General features: G+C 38.0%; 1 protein-coding gene across 1 annotated transcript; it reads left to right on the top strand.

The window, feature by feature from the left end:
* Nucleotides 1-874: 874 nt before the first annotated feature.
* LOC124275759 (protein kintoun-like) lies at nt 875-24800 on the top strand. The gene is given in 4 exon segments (XM_046711418.1): nt 875-2533; nt 19994-20149; nt 20519-21373; nt 21375-24800. Coding segments are annotated over 4 exon segments (2979 nt in total). The 5' UTR covers nt 875-895; the 3' UTR covers nt 21705-24800.
* Nucleotides 24801-25865: the final 1065 nt, after the last annotated feature.

Genomic DNA, 25865 nt, shown 5'->3' with positions numbered 1-25865 from the left:
GTCAGTATTTCAGTTGTCAGTTGACTTGTGGAGCAAACCAAATCTCAGAACTCTAACCCTTGACCACCGGATCCTGACTCAACTAAGGGCAATAACTGCATAGCAGACTGCTGCACTTCAGATCATTTGACACAGGTCACCATAATTCATGTTTGTGAGGAAGCTTTCCAAAACGAGAATACTCTTCCCATCATCCTTCAAATTCAAACTTTATTAGTATCTTTAGATTTATATCATCAAATAGTATCCACATGCCCTTACCAGCATCTTTCAACAATGGGGCTTCTGTCAGAATAAGTTAAACAATATGTACTTTACTAATGAGGATCAGGTGGTCACCATGTGTGTCATTTTGCATCTTGTGCCATTGAGGCTCTCCATGCAATCTACCATGCGTTGAGCTTTGAATTAATTTGAATGTCATATCCCAGTTGCGTAGATACTCATTGGATTGTCTGGTCCAGACTTGATTATTTGCAGACCGCCTGAATTAAGCTGGAATAATGATGATTGTGACGTTAAATAACAAACAAATATAAAAAATGGATTTAATTTGACACGTTTGCGGTTCAGTTCAAATGTCGCTCACTGGGAAAAAAAACCCATTCACACTCTACTGTAGATCTAAATCTTTCTGTAAAATTGTGAAAACGGAAGCTTGAAATATGTTAATGTTCTTTGTGATGCGACGGTAACCAATCCTTTCATTGAAACAGGGATAATTGTGCCTTTCTGACCTCAATCTACTCGTAGGGTAAAAGGTAATCTAGCTGTGTGTATATAATCACCATAACAACACTGAACGTGTGGGTGCGTGTATACGCGTAGTGCGGTTGGAGTTGCTTCCCTTTGTAGTTTGTTTATAGGACGCATGCCCACAGCACACCGGTGCAACATGGCGTCGAAGAAACTGGAAGATTTGAATGTAACGCAAGACGAATTGAAACGAATAGGTGACGCTTTGAAAGATGAAAACTTTCGAAAACTATTTCTTGAATATGCCCAAGAGATATCTGATCCAGAAAACAGGCGTCTCTACGAGCAAGAAATATCTCAAATGGAAAATGAGCGAGGGATGAATGTGGAGTTTATCCATCCGAAACCGGGTCATGTTTTGGAAACAAGCGTGAATGGTACGACCAAAGCTTTCATTAATATTTGTCATAATGATAAACTTGCAAAGCCAACAAACACGCGACAGATGGGTCCGAATGGTAAGAGTGGTGTAATGTGGCAGATCCCTCACTCACTGTCCCCTCTTCGTGACGACCAAGATAAAGGCGAAAAATGTCAAGTTTTCGATGCTGTTTTTCATCCTGACACCTATAGAATGTCGGAGACCAACGATCGGTTTCTTAAACTGGTGCACGATACAGCTATTGATGCCATTGAAAAGCAGTTTGATGTGAAACTTGACAGACAGAATATCAAGAGAACCAAAATGGATTTCAAAGGCATTCCCCAGGCTTCAGTAATTAGAACGAAACAAGCAAATGGCCAGGAAAAGAGCAGTGGCACCAGTGAAGCAGCTGACATTCTCAAAAATATGCCATATCCATATGATGACAAAACAACAGCAGAGAAAATGAAAGAAAGAGATGCTGAGATTGCTAAACGAGAAGAAGAGAAAAAGAAAAAGGAAGCCAAAACAAAGAAATCTAAAGCAATAAAAGAGTCCAAAGCCACTGTGCCAGAGTACACAATAACCCACAGATCTGACTTGGACCTTCAAGAGTACCGCAATGCTCCTGATGCTCGGACTTCAACTCGCCCTAAAGATTTAGTGGTAAAAGTGTTCCTGCCACTTCTGACGTCAGCTGGAAATGTTGACCTTGATGTCTTTGAGCAGAGATTGAAGGTGGAATCTCAAACACCAGCAGCCTATAAACTAGACATCAAACTTCCCTATAATGTTGTTGAAGATGAAGGATCTGCCAAGTTTGACAAGACGAAGAAATGCTTGACAATAACACTTCCTGTCGTCCCTTTGGAAACTCCAAAGCTGCCATCTTTTATTGAAGATGAGAAGCGCATAAATGGGGATGCACATGACACCAGCGAAAATGAAATATCTGAAAGTCCTAAAATTGAAGTCTTGTCCTCTCTTGAAACTCAGGCAGACAAACCAGATGAAACGGCTGTACAGGATTTGCAGGAATCAAATCACACTTCTGAAAAACCTGTCAATTCGCCACCTCAGTCTGCAGCATTCTCACTTCCAGATTACACATACAATCAAGACCATGAAACTATCTCGTTTATATTCAACGTCAGAAATATTTCATCAGAGACAGTGACAAATTCCTTCCCAGACTCCAACAGCATTAGGATCAGTTTTGTTTCCATTGGCTCAGGCTGTTTTCCTATGTACTATTCCACATATTTGAAGTTTGACCCTTCGTGCAAACTGGCTAGTGACCATTGCACCACTGACCTTTCGGAGATGAACTTAGTGCTTGTTCTCCTGAAGGACAAATCCTGCCGAGGGATGTGGGACAGATTTGAAGCTGGCGTCGATGCTGCACATCTGGAGGTAATTATAGTTAAATATATATATACGTATGTACTAATTATAAGACAGAATATTAAGGCTGGTAAGACTTCTGCTCGTATCCCCCTCGTATCGATGAGGAAATATTTCTTTGAGTGGCATTTTTAGAAGTTGGATATGTCTTTCAGTATATTCAGATACAATTAAAGAAACATGTTAAAACTCATCCTTATCAGTCATGGAATATATATTCAGGTGATATGATTTGACTAGAATGAAATTTAAGTGGGGAATACGGGCAGAAGTCTTTCCAAAACAGTATGGACATCATTTTCTAACCAAGAAATATTTTTGCACGAAACTATTCATGTGCAATAACCACATGCTTAACTACTACCTTTTTATATTTTTATGCCCCCGCCATATATGGCAGTGGCATATAGGGTTACCCTCGGTGTCCGTCCGTCCGTACGAAACAGGGAATGTATTCTATCCACTTCTCCACCATAACCGCTCTGTGGAATTAAATGAACTTATACATGGGCTTCTTGGGACTCTAATGGTGTGCATCTCATATTTTGTTTTTTTATTTTATTGGGTTATTTTGTAAGTTTAAAGACATTTGAACTTAGGTACATTTTGCTGAATTTCTCTATGATGATAGTGTAATAGGGGATGAAGTCTATCCACTTCTCCACAAAAACTGCTCAACAGAATTGAATAAACTTCTACATGTCTTTTGTAGGGACTCTAAAGGTGTGCATTTCATAATTTTTTTATGCAGTTTCTTAATTTTGTCACTTTTACAGATGTTTGAACTTAGTTGAATTTTGTTCTATTCAGCCAGTGTTCGTTCCATCCAACAGGGGGTTACGTTATCCACTTCTTCTCAAAAACTACTTTATGGAATTCATTTAGATTACACATGTGCTTTATAGGGACTCTAAAGGCGTGCATCTCATATTTTGATTTTGTATTTTATTTATTTTTCCAATTTTAATGCTGTTTGAACTTAGATAAATTTTGTTGAATTTCTCTCTGAATATAGTGTTGTAGGGGGTGAAGTCTATCCACTTCTCCACAAAAGCTGCTGAACAGAATTGATTGAGCTTCTACGTGTGTTTCATTAGAACTCTAAAGGTGTGGATCTCATACCTTGTTTATCCAATTTCTTAATTTTGTCACTTTTACAGATGTTTGAACTTAGTTGAATTTGGTTCTATTCATCCTGTTCGTCCCATACAACAGGGAGTGTACTTTATCCACTTCTCCTCAAAACCACTGCACAAAACTCATTTAGCTTACATATGTCTTTTATAGAGACTCTAAAGGTGTGCATCTCATATTTTGTTTTTGTATTTTATATTTTTTTTGTATGTTTAGAGACATTTGAACTTAGATAAATTTTGTTGAATTTCTCTCTGATGATAGTGAAATAGGGGATTAGGTCTATCCACTTCTCCACAAAAACTGCTCAACAGAATTGATTAAGCTTATATGTGTGTTTCATTGGGACTCGAAAGGTGTGCATCTCATAGTTGCATAGATGTTTATTGAACTTGTTCGTGAATTTTGTTCAATTATTGATCTTTATATGATAATAGGTTGTGTTATGTAACCCCTCAACACATTGTTTTTAGTGTTTTGAAGTGCTTCAGTGGGACCCTGAATGTGTGAACTCTTCCTACAGCAGCGGGGGCATCCGTGTCCCTGGACACTATTTTTTCTTGTTTTAATTTCATATGTTCTTCATGCATTCTGTTGCCATGGAAACAGCTTGGACTATTGTATCTAAGATATGGAGCCGACATTTTAAGAGTGAAAACACATTCCAGTCACTCTTTCAGTCTCTGTGTACTGGGATTTCAGGGTTGCAACAAATGCTGGTACAAAGAGTCAATCAGATGGAGCCAGTACTGTCTCAATGACGTGTTGGATGGTGTATTAATTTACCACAAGGGCATAGAATGTTGGTCATATTATCAATCAATGGATTGTCTGGTCCAGTCTCGATTTGTTAACAATCAGTCATCATGAAGCATCAAACTAGCATATTCAGCAGCCATTGTATACTGGGGATCCCTGTGGTAATTTGTTGTAGTTTTACTTGTACATGTTACCCGTGAAGGTCCGGGTTAGCATATTGATCTTCAGTAACCCAGCTAACATCACATAATTAGGCCAATACTGGCCCAGTAAAGTCAGAAAATCAGGCCCATGTAAGGCATCCTGGAACTGGGCCTGTACTATTTTGCACATTGGCATTGAACTGGATCGGTACAGGTAAAGAAGTATGACCCGGTACACAGCCGTAATGGTTGCAAATTGGCCCTTTACAGTTTGGCCGGCACTGGTCCGGTTAAGTTTAATACAGTTTCTACTATTTAAAACAAGCTGATATGAAAACAAACTCTATAAATGGAAGAAAACACAAGTTTATCCATATGAGTTTAATTCATGAAACAAGATGAAAACATGATGCATTATTCTGTCATTAATTCTCGGCCTCGAATTCAGGTTCCTCCTGTGTACTGCGTCCTGATTTCTCGCGTCTTTTACGTCGCCCGTTCCTGTCCAGAAAAATGGAGTAATTTACCATCACATCCATCAACTAACTCATCCTCATCTTCATTCTCACATTATCATTGTCCTCATCATCGTCAAGTACAACAGCATGTTAGGATCATCATAGTAATAATCATCGCTGTCATACATATAGCATAACCACAGGGGACACTAACAGATTCAGATATTTCTGTTGTGTCATCATGCATCTTGTCATGTAGTTCAGTATTTTTGTCACGAATTCCCAACGTATGTGAATAACCCATTCTATTTTGTTCTGGATGATCTTGTTCAAAGAAGTTTAAGCTTACTTGAAAAAGTAGTCCCTATAAGTGATTCACAACAAATACCGTTACGTTTTAGTGTCACATTAAGTCAGTTTACATTCAGAAATGTCGAAAACGTCACAGCCTACCTTTGGCCACCTCTCTTGAGCAGATGACATGGTCCTGAGATAATCTCCCACAGTTCACTAGACAGGAAATGTACTGCCAGTACTGGGCCGGTACAGTATTGCGGTGCAGTATTTCGGTAACCACCCAGTATGTGGCCAAGTACAGTTTTGCCTGGAACGGACCACTAACGGAAAACAAGCATTTGTCCAGTTCTGGCTCTATACTGTCGTAAATTATGCCAGTACCAACGGTACAAGACAGAAGGATGCCAGTACTGGACCAGTTATGTGATGTTAGCTGGGAACCCATGCTTGTCATAAGAGGCGACTAACGGGATCAGGTGGTTAGGCTCTCTGACTTGGTTGACACATGTCATCGGATCACTGGATTGTCTGGTCCAGACTCTATTATTTACAGACCGCTGCCATATAGCTGGAATATTGCTGAGAGCGGCATAAAACTACACTCACTCACTAGTTGTACATGTACTGGTTTTGTATCTGCCTTTGAATCCACACTAATCAATCCACACTAATCAATCCACACTAATCAATCCACTAGAACACAGACACCTGATTTGTTTAAACCCCAGACTGGTAGGCATGGTAAGCAATGTCACAGACAACTCAAATGCAGACATTTAATTGTAGAATAGTCACTATGTCACATTGTTTATGTGAATCTGTGACTGTGAGGAAATCCTTTAATAAAATAAAAAATGTTTATCGCCCTGCTGAATATTGTTATCTTATTCATTTAGAGAATATGATCATGTCGATAGAAAATTAAATTGTGAGACATTTGATAATTGAGTGACCAAGATGACTATATATATATAGTCATGCCTGGAATAGTCACCTGTATACAGTGGGGTGGGGAGGGGGGTTTGAAGTCCATGACAATGTATAATGTTCATCATGGTCATGCTTTTGAAAACTTGGGAATCCTGAACTCAGTATCCAACACCTCCAATATAGTATTCCTGCGTCCTATTCGCATAAAAATTGACAACGAACGCAACTAAATTTATTAGCGCATCCAGAGGAACGCAGAAAAAGTCGAAATACTTTTTGTAAAAATTTTGATAAAGTAACAATAAGTTATCAGTGAGTTTGCTACTAGCCGGGTTGTAGTATCATTTGCAATTTAATTACTGTAACATTGTGATGATCATGATGCACAATACAATAACAGTAACTGAATTACAACAGTATTGCAACATAGTATTAATAATAATATTTAAGAGTAGTCCAGGACCCCTGAAAACTGAGAGTATGAGTCCCAGGTACCCTCAAATACAGGATTCGGGATAAATCCCTGTAGAACCTAACATTCCTGGTTGTCTGAATTTTAGCTTCTTTGCTCAACCTTCCCAACTTCTCCAGACTGAGATGGTTTTGGCATAAATCATGTGAATGTTGTGTTGTTCCTGACAACGATGATTTATAAGTTGTTCAGATAACCATCAAAATGTAAACTAAATAGCGATCATGGATGACTGACTTTGATGTTTTTCAAAATATCTGAAAATAAAGTGACAACCTTCAGTTGCGAAGATGGTTGGTTTGTCAATAGATATGTTAGTGTGGAATCTAATACAGATACATATTTGGTTAAATGCACCTACTACCCGGATGCAGGTCATATTGACCATATTGTTCATCCCATCCAGACAGATGTTCCTCTGTTCAAGTAATGAAAGATCCTAATGACCCAGGATCTTGAGGTTTCCTATGATGTCAGTGTATGTGAGTAACAGGGTACAGGTAACCAACCAATGTGATGGTTGTAACATATCACCCAAATTTGTATGCTTTGGTTATTGAGTCTGTAAGATAACTTCATTGATTCATCTTAAGCCATTCCCGTCTTCCTGGTATATGGGAATGAATTAAGTTTTCCTGTTTCCTTGTTCCACGAATGTGACAGCTCATAACATGTTGTATATGCTATGAAGTATGATCATCCCACAAGTAAAAACAGATTATAGCATCTGTAGGATTTAACATTAAGATCACAGAGTTTGTGGTTTTTTACATAAGCCACTTTGATTTTGAACATGTTGAGTGACACTTATCATTTCTGCCTGTTCAATGATAAAATTTCAAAAGCATAAAAAATAGTGGTAAGATTAACGCTTATACTATTTGTAATGTTTTGTAGGTGATTTTGAAATATTGTTGTGACCTAGCATTGGACGTTGACATGTTTAATCTTTGTTAACTATCATACTTCCCTGTCTTTCAAGATTTTATAGGGGCGGTGGGGTAGTCTAGTAGTTAAAGCGTTGGCTCGTCGCTGAAGACCCAGGTTCGATTCCCCACATTGGTACAATGTGTGAAGCCCATTTCTGATGTCCCCTGCTGTGATGTTGCTGGAATATTGCTAAAAGCGGCATAAAACCAATCTCAGTCAGTCAGTCAGTCAAGATTTTATGCATTTTGGGCAAACCCTAGGAGGCCACTTGGGTTATAAACATGATAAGCTGACAGTTTGTGTACAGTGACAATGGTATGTGTCAGTGATTGTACGTGGGTGTGATTGTCATTGAGTTTGACAAACTTTCCAAAATACACATCGGTAGTAAACATTAAATATTGAGTGAGTATCTTAATTTTGCCTGTGTGATGAAAAGAGATGAAAATCAGTAAATTTGAACTGAAGTAGTATTGTAATTTGTGTGTGGATACACACTGGGTGTTGTGCATTTAAGTCCAAACATGATGGCGGGTATGTGTATGGGGATTTTACAGATTTGTTGTCAAGAAATGTTTCACTTTTGTTTATGATATGAATATAACTTGAAGTATCTGCTCCCTTTGCACTTCACTAATTTCACTGGCTGAACATTTTCTTTGTTTGTGATATTTCTACTAGGAGTGAAACGCTACACCATGGTATTAGTAGCAACACGGTATTATGCCTTCGGTTTGGTATATTGTAATGCAATCCAAAAATACTGTATTTTCGGTTTTTGTACCGTTATTTTATTAACCTTTCAAAAAGAATTCTAAAATGTCTAGAAATCGAATCATTTTGTCAAAATATAAGCATTTCTTTGCTAGATGGCCGCCATTTCATATCTTGTACACCAAACCAAAACGGATTGACCCGAAGGAATTGTAACACAATACATACCGCACCGTGGTAAGAGCGTACCATTTCACCCCTAATTTCAACGTAGTGCATTATGTATGCTGTTCATTAAAGTTTTGAAAAAACCCCCCAAAACTGTTCATGTTTGAGGTGGATTTTTTGTACAAAAAACTTGTTCAACAAGATCTCATGGCATTTGACAAAATGTGTTGCAATTAACTGGTACAAGTTGAAATGCAGGCATCAGATCGCTGTCATATTCAAAGGGTCACAACTCCTTTTCTGCAATGACAAAGGCTTCGGTTATGTAAGTGGTACAACCTTGATAACACAATAAATGGTATTCAGCCTTTAGGCTAATTAGTGTTTTATCTTGACCTGCTGTGAGGCTAATATCGGGCCCCAAGTCTGCAGCAAACGTCAGTAATTATTCCGATAGTGGAATAATAGAATTATTTGTTGTATTCTGATAACTAAGCATGTTGAGGGCCTGCTGTTGTTTTGGTCCTGCCTCTTTGTTGACTGTCTGGAGAGATGAGATAAATGAGTGTGTCTTCAGATTAGCTTGGTTGAGCTGACCTGACAAATAAGGTTTACTTGAGACACTTATATTTATTAAAGTAACTTGCAATACCTAGGTATTACATTGTTTGTCTACACACCTACATGAATACAACAGACATTTGTATGGATACAACAGACACCTTCATGAATACAACAGACACCTGCATGAATACAACAGAGACCTAGGTCATGTAGATCATGTGTATGAACACATCCGACACCTGCATGAACACATCCGACACCTGCATGAACACATCTGACGCCTGCATGAACATATCCGACACCTGCATGAACACATCCAACACCTACATGAACACAGGAAACACCTGCATGAACACAAGAGACGCCTGCATGAACACAAGAGATGCCTACATGAACACAACAAACACCTGCATGAACACAACAGACACCTACATGAACACAAGAGATGCCTGCATGAGCACAACAGACACCTGCATGAACACAACAGACACCTGCATGAGCACAACATGCACCTGCATGAACACAGCAGACACCTGCATGAACACAACAGACACCTATATGAACATGATGTATACAACAAACACTAACTTTTATTAATCCAACAATCAAGCCACACTATGATTCATTTTTATATTTCCGTATTTGATGCAGCACATAAGGAATTTGAATGATTGTATATCCTATACATATTTTCATCTCTGATAGCAAATACAAACTATAAAGTTCTCTTTTTTTGTTAGTATTATTATTGATCCATGGCAAATCAGTACCTGCACTACCAAACAGGCTCCAAAGAGAAATAATGCAAATAGGCATTGTCAGACATGACCGTCAGGTTTGTGCTGCTAATGAGTCTCTGATGAAGCTCTCCAGGCAGGTATGTGATGTTGGACACATTTTCCATGGCATCACTGTGACCATTGTTAAATATAGAGCTGCCAGGGTGCCGCTGATTAGTCCCCTGTAGACCGTCGTGGTCAGGCTACCTGAAAAGTGTTTGCAATCAATTGATCAGCAGATGGGTTCCAATCACCGTAATTGCTCGGTAATAGACTGAGAGCCGTGCAGAGTGAACCAGTGAGGCATAGCTCAACTTGACCCACATATATCTGAGTGTGTGAGCGTGGGCATGTTATCCTTCTAGAAACACTACCGTGAGCTGCTACCCCTCCAGTCTGGCTCCAGGATGCAGTCAGTACATGTGCTAAACACTACCAGTGTTCAAGGTTGAGCTGTTAGTGTAAGGAGGTACTGGTAGAATGGCACGGGTAGCGTTGGTAAAGCCAGGAATTGTACAGTCAATGCTGCATGTCATGTACGACTATTTATTGCATATCATCGTGTGGGTGTTGGTGAGTAGTGCTCTTTCTTAGCTCATACATTTTGCCTGCTTGTCATCTTTGTTACGCTTTGAAGTAAGTAAAGGCCACATGCTTTCTATTAAACGATATTCAAACATCATGACATAGCTGATGTTTGTGTGTATGTTGTCATTTATCATAGAAAGTATTCAGGAAGTGATATGGCAGCAGAAATATCCATCTGTGTTGTCAGTAAAGTCTAATACCATATCAGCATGTTCAAACATGTTTTCTTGCATGATCCCAGGTTTTGCTAAGCTCAGTATGTTCAATTCAGATAGGGTTTATCTCTCCTCAAGTGATTTTAGTTTCCCTAAGAATTTTAATTGTAAGTCTGTGGAGAAAGAAAGCGCTGTGATTTATTTTCCTGGATATAAAATCAAAGGGCTTTTGTTATTGAAACAGATGCTTGATCGTGATTATATTCATGACAGTCAGTTGATAATCATAATCATAATTGATTTCAATAGTTTATATGAATGAAGAAAAACTATTATGGTTGTGATAATATTGTTTTGCTGGTGCTTTTGATATTGATGCTGTTTGCTTTTCTGAATGTCAGATCAATATATGAACAGCTGATCTGTTTCAGAATGCTGTTTATGTTTAATATTATGCAAGTGAAGCATAATGTTAAGTAATAATAAACAAAAAAGAATGTCAAAGTGTGTGTGTTTGTTAAGTTGTAGAAAGATTTCTGCAGTATTGCATTAGGTATTGAGCCTTGGGTATTTTCGTTACAACACATAAAGTTGGATGCTAATATTTGTTGCATTCATGCTCCACTTCTCTCCCAAAATGAAGACAAACTGAGTCCTCAGTTCACTCAAATGCATGAGTTTGAACAATACTACATCTGCAATGATTGCTTTTGTTGACATGATTTATGAGCCAGAAATCACCATGTTTCTATATTATTATTTTTGAAACAGGACATCAGTAGGATGCTTAGGTGTGTGATTATACAAATCTGTGAAGTGTGTCAGTAGGGGCTGTGTAGCGAGACACTGGCAATCTTTGTTTGCCTGTTTGTAGAAAGGATAGGGCCTCTGATCCCAGTGTTTGTGATGCAAGATGAACGCTCTATTACAACATCGTCAACAGACACTGTTTGCTGGTGTGCCCGCTTGGCCTGTCATGTGAATCTACTCCTGTCCAGGAGATAAACTTGCAGGGCTAGTTTTACAACTGTTCACAGCTTCAAAATTAGAAAAAGGGACTGTAGGTTTTCTTCTCTTGATAAAGTAATGTCTATTTTGAGATTGCACAAACAATATACATCTTTTTTAAAAGTCTTATTTCGTTTAGTCATGGGTACAGTAATGTTGATTATGTTCATGCATGCAGTGGGATATTGCATAAAAGTGCTCTTCTAGTCATTGGTATTATTGGGTATTACTAAATATTGGAAGTCAGTGTTTAGGGCTGGCTAAAAAGATCAGTAATCGGAAATATTGTTGAATGGAAGATTTGTTAACGATTGTTGATGTGAAAATTGTGACATCAGTAGTATCTTACAAGAACATGATATACTACTGTAATGAAATACAGTTTCGATTTGTACACACAACACATAAAGTTATGTTTTTGTTCTTTGGATGGTTCTAACTTATATCCATAATGTTGTTTTGGTTTGTAATCCATGCATAATTATGTTGCCACACACTAGTGACTTGAAAAATGTGGACCTTTTTGCACTTTTTAAAGTGTTTAGCACAAAGTTACACCTTCCATATTTATGGATAATTCAGTTAGCAATGATCAATCTCAATTATTATCCTTATCGAAAGTCATCCCTATCGGTATGTTGTTTAGCTATCAGATAAATTCCTCTGAGGTGTGTGAACATGGTGAAATGCCACTTCAACGTTGAAATACCACTTCAACATGCTAATTGCTGTACCCTATACATGAGCAGTCGCCAAGATCCCCAGTGAAGATCTGGTTAACCATAGTTCTTCAGCAACCCATTTTTCTTGTGGCAGTATCAGCTGGTCAGGATTAGTAACTTGTTTGATGGCATGTCATAGTGTCCCCCTTGTGTAGAACAATGCTCATTGTGTCACTCACGGGATTGTGCGGTTCACATGATTGTTTACAGCCGTCACATACCTTGAATATTGCTCAGGTAAACAACAAACAAATCCAGCAGGAGAAAATAGAGAGTGCCAGTACTTTGCTAGCTCTGTGATTGAGTGCTTGACATTCTTAGAAAGTAAAAACTAAATGTTTAGCTTTGATGTTAGCTGAATTTGCAAACATTATTTGTCAGAATCATTTGTCAGCCTGAACTAAAAGAATGAACCTATTTTAAAACTATTTGGAATCAGAACTTCACAATTTTTTTTGTTATGTGTTCCTACAATGTTTATGTTGAAAGGTATTCAGGATAGGAAAATCTGTTTACATTTCAGTGCAGCCTGTTAGCTTTAGATGCGTAAGTTAAGGAAAAAATATCTGTATTTTTACAGATACGGACAGATTTTAAGGAATCCCTCAGTTTAAAGTGGAAGACCAAATATAAATAATTTGTGTATTCCTGTGGGAAAAGGAGTAAGGATTTGGTTTGTTTCCAAGCTATCGTGTTGGTTTTAAGGCCTGACATTTTATAACTAGTTTATTTATCTGTCAACCCCAACATAGTTGATAGATGAAACTATCCAGTTTTGAGAATGCTGACAGTGGTCACGTTAACATTTAGTGTAAAAACAGTTGTCCATACATTGAACTGGAAGGAAAAGTTAAACTGAAAGTCCAGCAAGATCAGCTTCATAAATACTGCACACATGACTCTATATTCAAATACTAGGGCAAAGAAAAAAGAATTAATAAAATTCTTTTTTTTTTATTCTTCTATGCCCCAACCACTTTTCATTTGTGCATCTTTAGTAGCATTTAATTTAGAAGCTAATACTGAATACATTCACCCTGACACTTAAAGTGTTAATCAGTTTCCATGATAACGAATACAGCTGACTCCTTCAGTGTGTTAATGTCCTTGACATTTTCCATTTCATTATTGTCTTCATCAAATAGCTGTCATACTTTACAAACTGAAGCCCTTGAAGAGGTGTCAGTGATACAGGATGACCCTTCTTGCCTTGGGTTAAGATAGCCAAGTTGTTTACTATGAAGCAAGCCAATGCCTGACCTAGATGTTAAGTCACGTGATGAGATGACCCCCAGAGGTCAGCTTGTCTGAGCAGTGCAGTGAAAGCTGAGTTGTAGCTAGCTGATTTGATCACTGGCTAGAATATTCTCGTGGTTTTATTGTGTACCTATAATTGCATCAGGCTTGTGGAACAACCTCAGTGGAATGCATTTCTTGTTCCACCATTGAAGAGAACTGTGGTCAGATTTCTTGCTGACACTGGTGTTTGAGGGTCTAGAAGAAGTTGTTTTGGGGAAGAGAGTGAGTATTGTTTACTCTCTGCTTTGCTGACTGGGCGAGACGGCCATGTGGGTTCGAGATGGCTTAACAGGAAGTTGGGCGTTTGTTGTGTGGTTGTGCATCTTTGCATATGACAACATCAATTTCCGTGTTTGTAAAGGAACATAAAGCACAAGTTCTCTTTTGAAATTTATTGCATTAATGATGGTTTCCGTTTTCATCCATGTCGCCTCCATGTTTGTTTATGATCTTGAATGAGTCATAACAAGAATCTTATTGATGAGGAAGCTAATTTCCAGGGTTATTGTCTAGAAAACTAAATGACAGCTATTTAGCATAATGTAAAGGGTTGTTGTATTAAAGTATTTTCCATTGTGTGATATTTGACAAAAGAACTTCTTTGTGAAATTGTGTGAAAACCACGATGACACACAGAAAATAATTGTCTTAGCACTGATTTAATCATAGCATTGGATTGCATCAATCGTTGGGATGTGAGTTATCTATGAAGATATTTAACATGTTTATTGTCAATGCAGGTTTGCAGATATGCTGAAGTATTTTGTATTCATTTTGAGAATACTATGCAAACTGGGTGTGGTCATGTTGACACTTTCAAAATGGAGACAGAAACACCGTGTTGGGGTGCTTTCAAATGTTTGACACTAACTACGTGTTTGAAGGTTCTGTCAGAGTTCAAATTGTCTTTTTTCATGACTACAGAAAACAACGTTTTAACATCAAATTTGAATTGTTGTCAACATTATTGTATGTTGGTTTTGGTTTGTTGTTTAATGCCGCACTCAGCAATCTTCCTGATATGTGGCAGCTGTCTGTAAATAATCGAGTCTTGACCAGACAATCCTGTGATCAACAACATTAACATCAATCTACGTAATTGAGATGTGATGACCCGTGTCCACCAGGTCAACAAGTCGGACCAACCGATCCCATTAGTCGCCTCATCCGTTATTGCATGTAACTTGTAATGACAAGTTGTATCACAATTTTTTGACTGAATGATTATTGTTGTTATTCTTGTTATAATAAAATGTTTTATCTTTTCCAAAAATAGGTTTTGATAATAATTCATTTGTTATAAAGTGACTGACAAAGGCACTGACAAAAAAGTGAGTTTTCAAGACATGTTTGAATTGTTCAATGTCTTCAATGTTCAATGATAGTGCAGACAAATTAACCATCACTGATGCTATTTTCAAGATTACAAAGTTTCGTATTTTAATTGCTGTAACTCTATAATTAATGCAGAAAAAATGTGTGAAAATTCAATTCAGTTAGTCATTTCATTTGACATAAGTTGCTTTATAAATGAATTGACACTCATATTTCTGAGAGTGAGATATTTGATATTCAGTAATGCACATTGCATGATGCAGCTGCCGTAAAAACATCCAGATTTATTGTGTTGTGTTGTGTTGTGTTTGCACTTGTGCAGCAGTGACAAGGCTCAGTGTCCACACAAACAGTGATAGACAGGGTTATCTGGGGGTACTCCATGCTATGGCATGGTTTTCATGCGGAGACAAGTCTCACCCATAATTGATTGATTTTTGTGTCTCCAGCCTAGCTAACAGATGGCCTTGAAGCTGACACGAACAAGCTGATACAGGCAATACCAATGAGCAAATTCACATCCACTGCCAGGATACCTGTTTAATGACATCTTCATCAGATTTGTTGTGTCGATGTTAAGCAGAATAAGGAAATGAGACATTAATTTTGATGTGTTTATGAACTTAGATTTCGGAACTAACATTATTAGGTTATAATTTAGAAGTATTAGACTTGTCATAATATTGGGATGAGTGAGTGAGTTTAGTTTTACACCGCACTCAGCAATATTCCAGCAATATCGCGGCAGTCTGTAAATAATCGAGTCTGGACCAGACAATCCAGTGATGAACAGCATGAGCATCGTTCTGCGCAATTGGGAATCGATGACATGTGTCAACCAAGTCAGCAAGTCAGACCACCCATCCTGTTATTCTCCTCTTACAACAAGCATGGGTTACTGAAGATCAATGTTCTAACCCGGACCTTCACGGGTATTGGGATGAAGGGGTGTGGCCAGGTCAGGGACGTGTCACAAACATCATGATGGTTTCAAGTGGAGGGTTGTAAAATGAAGTATACAGTTTGTTTCTCATGTTTATCAATTAAAAACAGTTCCTGGTTAATATTTTGATAATATTGATGTTATTGTTTTGCTGTGTTAACCTCCTTTGGCAATGTTGTATCTGGAATTATACAACAAATGTAAGAAAATGTAAGTATGAAAGGGAACAGCATTTTGGGACAAGTTATAAATAAACCTACCTTTTTTTTTCTTTTTTTAATGTAAGTATGTTTGTGTATGACGTAATGATGTTTACTGTTGATGGTTATCACATCCTCTGTGATCTCGGGAGACTGCATGTCAGACTTCCACACTGTGCAGCCTGTCTGTAGGGCGTTGCCTGTCTATGGCTTTATAGGTTATTAAGCTGCAGACTTAGTACATGATCCGTGCTTACAGTAATTAACTTATGTAGGGTGAATGAGGTAGGCGATGGAGCAAGCATGATGTGGAAGTAAGGCGGATGTGCATGTATTCACCAAAACATGATATACTGTAAACATGATAGATAGGAAGGAAGGTTCTCAGTGTCCTTGATGGCAGCCCTGATATCACTACTTTCCATATATGCATTCTTGTCAGAAAGCCATTTGGATATTGAGGTCACATTTCTTATGTTCTGGTTTCTCTTTGTTACCTTGGTCATGCTTAGAAGGTGAAAGAAGGACGACGATGAAAAGTGAAGTATGTTTGAGAGAAGGGTTTGGGTAGGCAGGAATGGATGACTGTAAGATTGTGCTCTTTATAGAGTAAGGTTCGTTTTCTGCCAGTGATATGTAGTTTCCTATAATATGACAGTTTTCTTGCTGCGTTATTTGGTATCGGATATGACAGTTCTCTTGATGCATTATTTGGTATCTGGGATGACAGTTCTCTTGATGCATAATGCAGGGATTTACCTTGACTCCTGTATTTGAGGGTCCCTGGGACTCATATTCTTAATTTTCAGGGGTCCTGGACTACAAAATGGGGGTCCTAGACGCTAAATATTATTATTAATACTATAAACAATTGTTGTAATTCAGTTACTGTTATTGTATTGTGTATCATGATCATCACATTGTTACAGTAATTAAATTACAAATGATACCATAGCCTGGCTTGCAGCAAATCAGAATTTTTACAAAAAGTATTTGGATGTTTTCTGCGTCACTGTGCATGCGCTAATAACTTTTGTTGTTTCCATTGTCAATTTTTATGTGTATAGGACGCAGGAATTCACGTCCCGTAAATCCCTACATGATGTGGTATCGGATATGACAGTTCTTTTGATGCATTATTTGGTATCAGATATGACAGTTCTTTTGATGCATTATTTGGTATCAGATGTGACAGTTCTCTTGATGCATTATTTGGTATCAAATGTGACAGTTATTTGGTATCTTTCTTGATGCATTATTTGGTATCAGATGTGACAGTTCTCTTGATGCATTACTTGGTATCAGATACGACAGTTCTTTTGATGCATTATTTGGTATCAGATGTGACAGTTCTCTTGATGCATTATTTGGTATCAGATATGACAGTTCTTTTGATGCATTATTTGGTATCAGATATGACAGTTCTTTTGATGCATTATTTGGTATCAGATATGACAGTTCTTTTGATGCATTATTTGGTATCAGATGTAACAGTTCTCTTGATGCATTATTTGGTATCAAATGTGACAGTTTTCTTGATGCATTATTTGGTATCAGATGTGACAGTTCTCTTGATGCATTACTTGGTATCAGATACGACAGTTCTTTTGATGCATTATTTGGTATCAGATGTGACAGTTCTCTTGATGCATTACTTGGTATCAGATATGACAGTTCTTTTGATGCATTATATGGTATCAGATATGACAGTTCTTTTGATGCATTATTTGGTATCAGATATGACAGTTCTTTTGATGCATTATTTGGTATCAGATGTGACAGTTCTCTTGATGCATTATTTGGTATTAGATGTGACAGTTTTCTTGATGCATTATTTGGTATCAGATGTGACAGTTCTCTTGATGCATTACTTGGTATCAGATGTGACAGTTCTCTTGATGCATTATTTGGTATCAGATGTGACAGTTCTCTTGATGCATTATTTGGTATCGGATGTGACAGTTCTCTTGATGCATCATGTTTTATCAGATATGACAGTTCTCTTGATGCATTATTTGGTATCAGATATGACAGTTCTCTTGATGCATTATTTGGGTATTGGATATGACAGTTCTCTTATATGTTATTTGGTATCAGATGTGACAGTTCTCTTTGATGCATTATTTGGTATCAGATATGACAGTTCTCTTGATATGTTATTGGTATCATCAGATGCATGACAGTTCTCTTGATGCATTATTTGGTATCAGATGACAGTTCTCTTGATATGGTATCAGTTCAGTTCTTGATGCATTATTTGGTATCAGATGTGACAGTTCTCTTTGATGCATTATTTGGTATCAGATGTGAACAGTTCTTTTGATGCAGTTCTCTTGATGCATTATTTGGTATCAGATGTGACAGTTCTCTTGATGCATTATTTGGTATCAGATGTGACAGTTCTCTTGATGCATCATGTGGTATCAGATATGACAGTTCTCTTGATATGTTATGTGGTATCGGATGTTACAGTTCTCTTGAAATGTTATGTGGTATTGGATATGACAGTTCTCTTAATATGTTATTTGGTATCAGATGTGACAGTTCTCTTGATGCATCATGTTTTATCAGATATGACAGTTCTCTTGATATGTCAGTTCTCTTGATGTGGTTAATGACAGTTCTGATTTATGTGGTATCAGATATGACAGTTCTCTTGATGCATTATTTGGTATCAGATATGACAGTTCTCTTGATATGCATTATTTGGTATCAGATATGACAGTTCTCTTGATGCATTATTTGGTATCAGATATGACAGTTCTCTTGATGCATTATTTGGTATCAGATATGACAGTTCTCTTGATGCATTATTTGGTATCAGATGTGACAGTTCTCTTGATGCATCATGTTTTATCAGATATGACAGTTCTCTTGATATGTTATGTGGTATCGGATGTGACAGTTCTCTTGATATGTTATGTGGTATCGGATATGACAGTTCTCTTGATATGTTATGTGGTATCGGATGTGACAGTTCTCTTGATATGTTATGTGGTATCGGATGTGACAGTTCTCTTGATATGTTATGTGGTATCGGATATGACAGTTCTCTTTGATATGTTATATGTTCTGATGGTATCAGATATGACAGTTCTCTTGATATGTTATGTTATGTGGTATCAGATATGACAGTTCTCTTGATATGTTATGTGGTATCGGATATGACAGTTCTCTTGATATGTTATGTGGTATCGGATATGACAGTTCTCTTGATGATATGTTATGCAGTGGTTCTCTCTTAATATGTTATGTGGTATCAGATTGACAGTTCTCTCATTGATATGTTATGTGGTATCGGATATGACAGTTCTCTTGATATATGTTATGTGGTATGATTCGATATATGACAGTTATGTGGTATCGGATATGACAGTTCTCTTGATATGTTATGTGGTATCGGATATGACAAATCTCTTAATATGTTATGTTGGTATTGGATATGACAGTTCTCTTGATATGTTATGTGGTATTGGATATGACAGTTCTCTTAATATGTTATGTGGTATTGGATATGACAGTTCTCTTGATATGTTATGTGGTATCGGATGTGACAGTTCTCTTAATATGTTATTGGGTATTGGATATGACAGTTCTCTTGATGTGTTATGTGGTATCGGATGTGACAGTTCTCTTGAAATGTTATGTGGTATCAGATGTGACGGTTCTCTTGATGCATTATGTTGCATGATGTGGTTCTCTTGATAGACTCTGTACAATCCAACATGATTGTATTCTGGATGCTCTGTATACTATCCACTATGACAGTTCTCCTGATGGACTGTGTACTATCCAGCATGACAGTATTCCCGATGCTCTGTATACTATTCTGTATGAAGTATCCCATATGACAATCCTTGTCTTGTTGCAGGAGAAGCTGCTGCTGACGGATGTGAGTCTACAGAGACAGCTGTCAGAGCTAGACGAAGAGGCTGAGGAACTAGAACTAGCCAAGAAACATCCCGGACAAAGTCCATACCTTCAAGTGACCGAAATGAAGGATAAAAAACTTGCCATTAACATCAGGGTAGGTGTTACTTGCTGCAGTAAAAACATTTTACTTCCTTGTTGTGGACAAGTTAAATATCCAATGATGGTAGTCCTCACTGACATTAGCCTTTGTGGTGCCAAGTGGAAGTTTGGTTTGGATACAGTATTATGAGGGTGTTCAAGTTATTGATGTGATTGTCAAAATTTTATGTTGCATTAACAGGATGATGTCGAAATGAGAAGATAAGAAACTAGCAGTGTCTTTGAAACTTTCTTAAAAAGCAGTTGTTTTCCACTACCAAAACCTGTCTCTTCACGTTGTCTTAATGTAACTGCATTGTGGCATAAATTAGGAATATACATTCATGTACAATGGAGATTGCATAGAATCATCTCTGTTTTGCAGGCTCCACTTCAAGATGAAGAAGACAATGAATATGACACACCATCTTCAGCAGATATTGAAGTGGTCCACAAGAAAGCACTTCCCAAACTACACAGCATTCTGAAACAGAGGACTTTATCGGAGTCCAGTGATGATCATCTTTGCAGTGGGGGAGAGTCTCGCAGCAGTGGGGATGCTCGTAGTGGAGGAGAGTCTCCTCGATCTGGGCCAGAGGACAGTCCACTCGAAGGCTGCAGTAAGAAATGTGTCACCTTCAACAGTCACATTGACAGTGCCACATACAAGAAGAACACCGCCCCAACCAGCATGAAGACTGCTCTGAAGAGTAAACGAAGACGTGCCAGGAAGAAGGAGGAGAAGAAGGCTAATGGAAGAAGACGCAAGAACAGTGGTTCAGAGGGAAGCAGTGGGGAGGAGCTGAGTCATGACTCTCACTCCCCTGCTGAGGACAAGGAGGAAGATGATCACTTTGAGCAGATTGCAGAGGAGGAGGAAGGCGAGAAGGTGGAAGGAAAGAAGGGAAGAAAAGTTGATGCTAAAGGAGCTGGAGAGGGAAGTGTGAAGGCTGAAAAAGATAACAAAGATTTTAGGACTAGTGCCAGTAGTGTTGGCAGTGAGATGAGTGTGTGTGAGAAGAAGAAGAAAATGGTGGAGGCGATCAAGACCAATGTGGCAGCATGTGATATTTCCCAGGCAGCTGATAGTGATGATGATGGAAATGATGATGATGTTGAGAGGACTTGCATCAAGGCTGCTCCTTGTGTGAATGATGTGTGTGAGAAGAATGAGAATCAGGCAGCTGGTAAGGATGTGAGAGATGCTACACGGAAAAGCTTCAAGGAAGATGAGGAGGGTGATATTGTCTCGGGCCAGCAGCACTTCTGATGCTGGGGATCTCAGAAAAGTAGCTGAAGCTCAGGATTCCTCTGTTATAAAAATACAAGCAGAGGAGGACAGTGATATTGAGTCAGGAAAGTGCAACGAATCACAGAAGATCAAGGCTCCATTGATACAGGATGTGGAAGAATGTAACAAGGGAGACAACTCCAGCAATCCAGGGGACAGCAAGATTGAGACAGTTCTCAGCTGGGAAGAGCATGACAGTGGCTTGGATCCGAATGACCACAAGACACAATGTGCCTTCAGCTTCAGTAACTCTGTGATTTACGACCTTGATGTCGATTAAAGATCTCCACTACTTTCATTGTAGCAATACATATATCGTAACACTGAAGTTGTTACAGATTTGGGGAATTCTTTTATAGCTTTTGGGAAACAAGCATCATAATGGTTTTACAGAACTAATTCAAGTGAATGTACATAAATGGTTTCCTTTTGTAATTACTAGCATATAGTATGTGATTTATTTTTGTATAATCTAACCAAGCTCTCCTGGATAGGATTGTGTTTTTTTATTGTTGATGTAATAGCTTCTGAAATTAGGGCAATATGAACTAAATATGACATTTTGTATTTTTAAAGTACCACTTCCAAGAGTGTGATAGTTCATTTTCCACATATGCTCACTAACTGGTGCATGACCACAATGTTTGTGAGAAGACGTTTACACATGCTTGCAATGAATTGTTATGGTGATGAAAAAATTATTATGCATTATTCTCCTCATAAATCAGTATTCTAAAGGAGTTTTGAAAAACTATTTTGATGAGATAGAAACCTAATATTAGGTACATTTTTAAGAAAATGATTACTAGTATTTTAATGAAAATATATTTTCTGAAGGATTCATTGAATACTATATATTCTATGAGAAGTTTCTAAAATATATAAACAGAATTTTCTTACTGTGGTTTAAGTATCAAAGTTAAATGAAACATTCAATCTTATTTTTGAATAATTCTTGTAAGATGTGCTTTGTTTTTGCTATGAACCATTCATGAATATTCTATGATGTTTTCATTGATTATGATTTAGCTTAGATAATCAGTTTTCTGAAGTACTATCATTCCATTACAAATATGAAGTATTGTTCATTCAGTGTGTCCCCTGTCCCAAGACAGTTACGTTATTTGTCACCCAACGCTCACATAGCTGCGGTAGCCATATCTCTGTGGTGGTCCTTGACCTTGACGTGTTGCTACAAGGGGCTACACTGCCTACAGACTGTACCAGTGTTGTTCTTACAGATCCATAATGTTGGCTTGTGTCCAGTTTAGATGCTTGAGCATTGTGCATCTGTTATCATCTACTGACATATGCAACAAGGTTCATTTTAAAAGACACTTTAAACACTCGTACGTATATTTTGGATCATGTAATAATATTTTTACTCTATAAGACATTCTCTTCCCACAGAGTTTACTCCTGTCATATATTCCTACAAACCTCTGTACTAATATGGCCATATTTCCTGGTTCTCGTAAAATCCCCTAGCGGCAAAAAATCGCGACACGAATTGTCTCCCTTCTTTCTATCCAATCTGATCACGTGTTACATCGACTTAGATCCAATATGGCGGCCGCCATGGAGTTAGTTGATCAATATGCAAAGGATAGATTCGGTATTTCATGTTTAACTGAAAAGCAGAAACTAGCGCAATAGAGAGTGCAGGAATCATCAACAAGATGTTTTTGTTGATGTGACACACGACATTTAATGGCTAGCATGTCCGTTGTCAACGAGGGCAATGGAGACGCCTGGGATTACATGACTGGGTTCTGTCTGCGTCGTGCTGGAGAAGAGGTTCTAGTTTTCCCGAAGCATACGGAAATTACCAAAGCTTTGCGAATGATCACTTTTGAAACAACGTCGCTGATTGCACAACTAAATCTGATTGCAACCAATCACGATTCCAGAACACTCGCACCACGAAAGGGCCGTATTAGATCAGAGGTTACTTATGACAGGAGTAACCTCTGGGAAGAGAATGTCTATAAGTTGGAAACAAGAATGGTCCAGATGTTTTATCTGCTATTGTGCTCAGCCAAAAATCTGCACCCTCTTGATAAGAACATAGAAAGTGGCATGATAAAAAATATAAGTATATACATCGAAGGCAGATGTTTTAGAAAGAGGACTATGTTGAGTTGATATACAATTGGATTACAGTTGCTGAACTACATGGCAGGGTTGTTAGTGCAGCATGTTCTGAATCGGGAATCTTGAGAGAGATCTCTATGGAACAGCCCACAACACAATAGCAACAGGCCAACATCAGATTGTTTGTTTATATTATAGAGAGCAGAGATATGGTTCTTGCAGCTCCACTCATATATAATTCCTACATATTTAGGTGGGAGATTTTCAGAGTGTCCTCACTTGTAAAGTCACTCTGGACATGCTGTCACTGTGAAAGGTCACCAAATCATTAGATGATAGAAGCCTAGTTTGTATAATACTAGAGTACTGTGGTGGAACAAGGGTGTTGAAGGGTGGACCTACAGTGACTTGGCTGAGGTTGCAGTTAACAAGGAAAGTGTGGAAGAGGTGCATTACCACCCTGCCTGGTCTCAACCTCACCCCACCTCGCCCGCCCCACCTGCAGCAACCTGAGGCTCTGCTGGTGACGTGTAATTGTTTATGTTAGTTTTTACATCATGTTTTGGTGCATTCATCAAATTTCATTCATCACAGGGTTTTTATAGGGTGTAATATTTTTCACTGAAGTTGAACTTATAAGACAGACATCTGCCGCATTGCTGAGATTTTGGCCAAGTTTGAAACTGTTAATTTTTTTCTATCAAACTATGAAACATGCATTTTAATGTGTGTTTTTTTTGTGTGTGAGAAATCCAGGCATGCTTCACAGAGAATAATTTATCTGTAACATCAATGTAATTTATCACAGATGAACCTGTTTCATTTTAGTGTCAAATTTGATGTATCCATGTTTTGACAAATAATTCAGCCATACCATTGTTGATTTTCATGTTGATCTTATTTCATGAGCATCATCAGTGAAACAGTTTATCTGACAATCCTGAATTCCTTCAGAAGCGGTTAACCATTTCATCTTGGCTTTGTTTGGATAGGGTGATTTCCGACAATCGATCTTGGAGAACATTTGCCATGTTTATGCGTATTTTGCAGTGTTTTGTTTAACCATTTTGTGTTAGGAACGTGCAAAACAGCTGGCCATCACTTGTTAACATTTGTTATTTTGTATTTCACACTTTTGTATTGTGTATGTGATAATTTGTGTACTATACGTTTGTTGATTGAGCAGAGTTGAGTGGCATGCTTTGACTAGAGCAAGAGATGGTTGGTGATTGGATGCATGAATTGGGAATATTGATGGAAAATAAATTCCTGGACAAACAGATCCCTTTATCTGTTGTTTATCCTCGGAGTTGAACTGTTGTTATATAACCTGGTTTGATGTCTTGGCTTGTTTTGTGGGTGAAAGAATGCTGCTTTGTGCTGAAGTCAGCATCTGTGTCATAGCAACCTGTAGCCTATATGGGCGTGGCAAACCAGTGGTTGATAGAATGAGTAACTACCCATGAGTTAGCATGGGGAGGGTGGTCGGCATGTTTCAGTCCTGAGACATCCCTGGCAACAAGGCAGTGTACGAAATAGCCAGTGGCCTGCTAGGTCGTGGCTAGTAAAAATCCAGTAGGGCCAGTAAATCTCCACAGTCACTGGCTAGTGAATTTTCATGGGTCATTTTGTGAATATATCACTCTCTCCGACTTGTTTAGTTATAATACACTTTTAAATCATGCAAGATTATGGCCTGATAAAAATGTTCATCGTATTAGCAGCTTAATGATGAAACCCATGTCAACATTCAAATTTCTAGCTAGTGAATTATTTTGTGGGCTAGGAACTTTCAGACATAGCTATACCGACAGACTAGCAAAATGTGGAAACTAATTTGCACACTGCAACAAGGATCATTGGAAACCTCGGAAACCAGAAGATGACATCAAGATTTTACTGTTATTTGCTTTATATATATATATGTAGACGCAAGAATGCTCACATTCACACACATGCACGCTCACACACATTCGGTTAGGTATTCAAATGTACATACTCACTGTCTTTCCTGAAGAAACAACTTTCTGTAAGGAAGAATGAAAACTGAAACTGCAATCATAATTCTGTTTAACATACAGCAAGTTGAGCATGTTCTCTTAAAGTAAGACCCAAAGATAATGAAATAGATTTTTATCCATTTAGAACGGCAACACCTACGTTTTGCTTGAGCTCTAATGTTTTCGAAGTACTTTTATATTTCCTCTTGGCGCCATTTGGTCTTTATCCAACAATGAGCTGACACAACTAATAAATTACTGAAATATTCATCCCCAGAGCGTCGTAACCCAACTCCCACCTCAGCTAGAAAAGGGAGATAACTCTTCGAGTCTTTGTGGCGTCTCAT

This window comes from Haliotis rubra, unplaced genomic scaffold (genome assembly GCF_003918875.1).
Source record: "Haliotis rubra isolate DU_JTF1 unplaced genomic scaffold, ASM391887v1 Scf202, whole genome shotgun sequence".
NCBI lineage: Eukaryota > Metazoa > Mollusca > Gastropoda > Lepetellida > Haliotidae > Haliotis > Haliotis rubra.
Note: the sequence above shows the minus strand (reverse complement) of the source record. Positions and strands in the feature narration are given on the sequence as shown.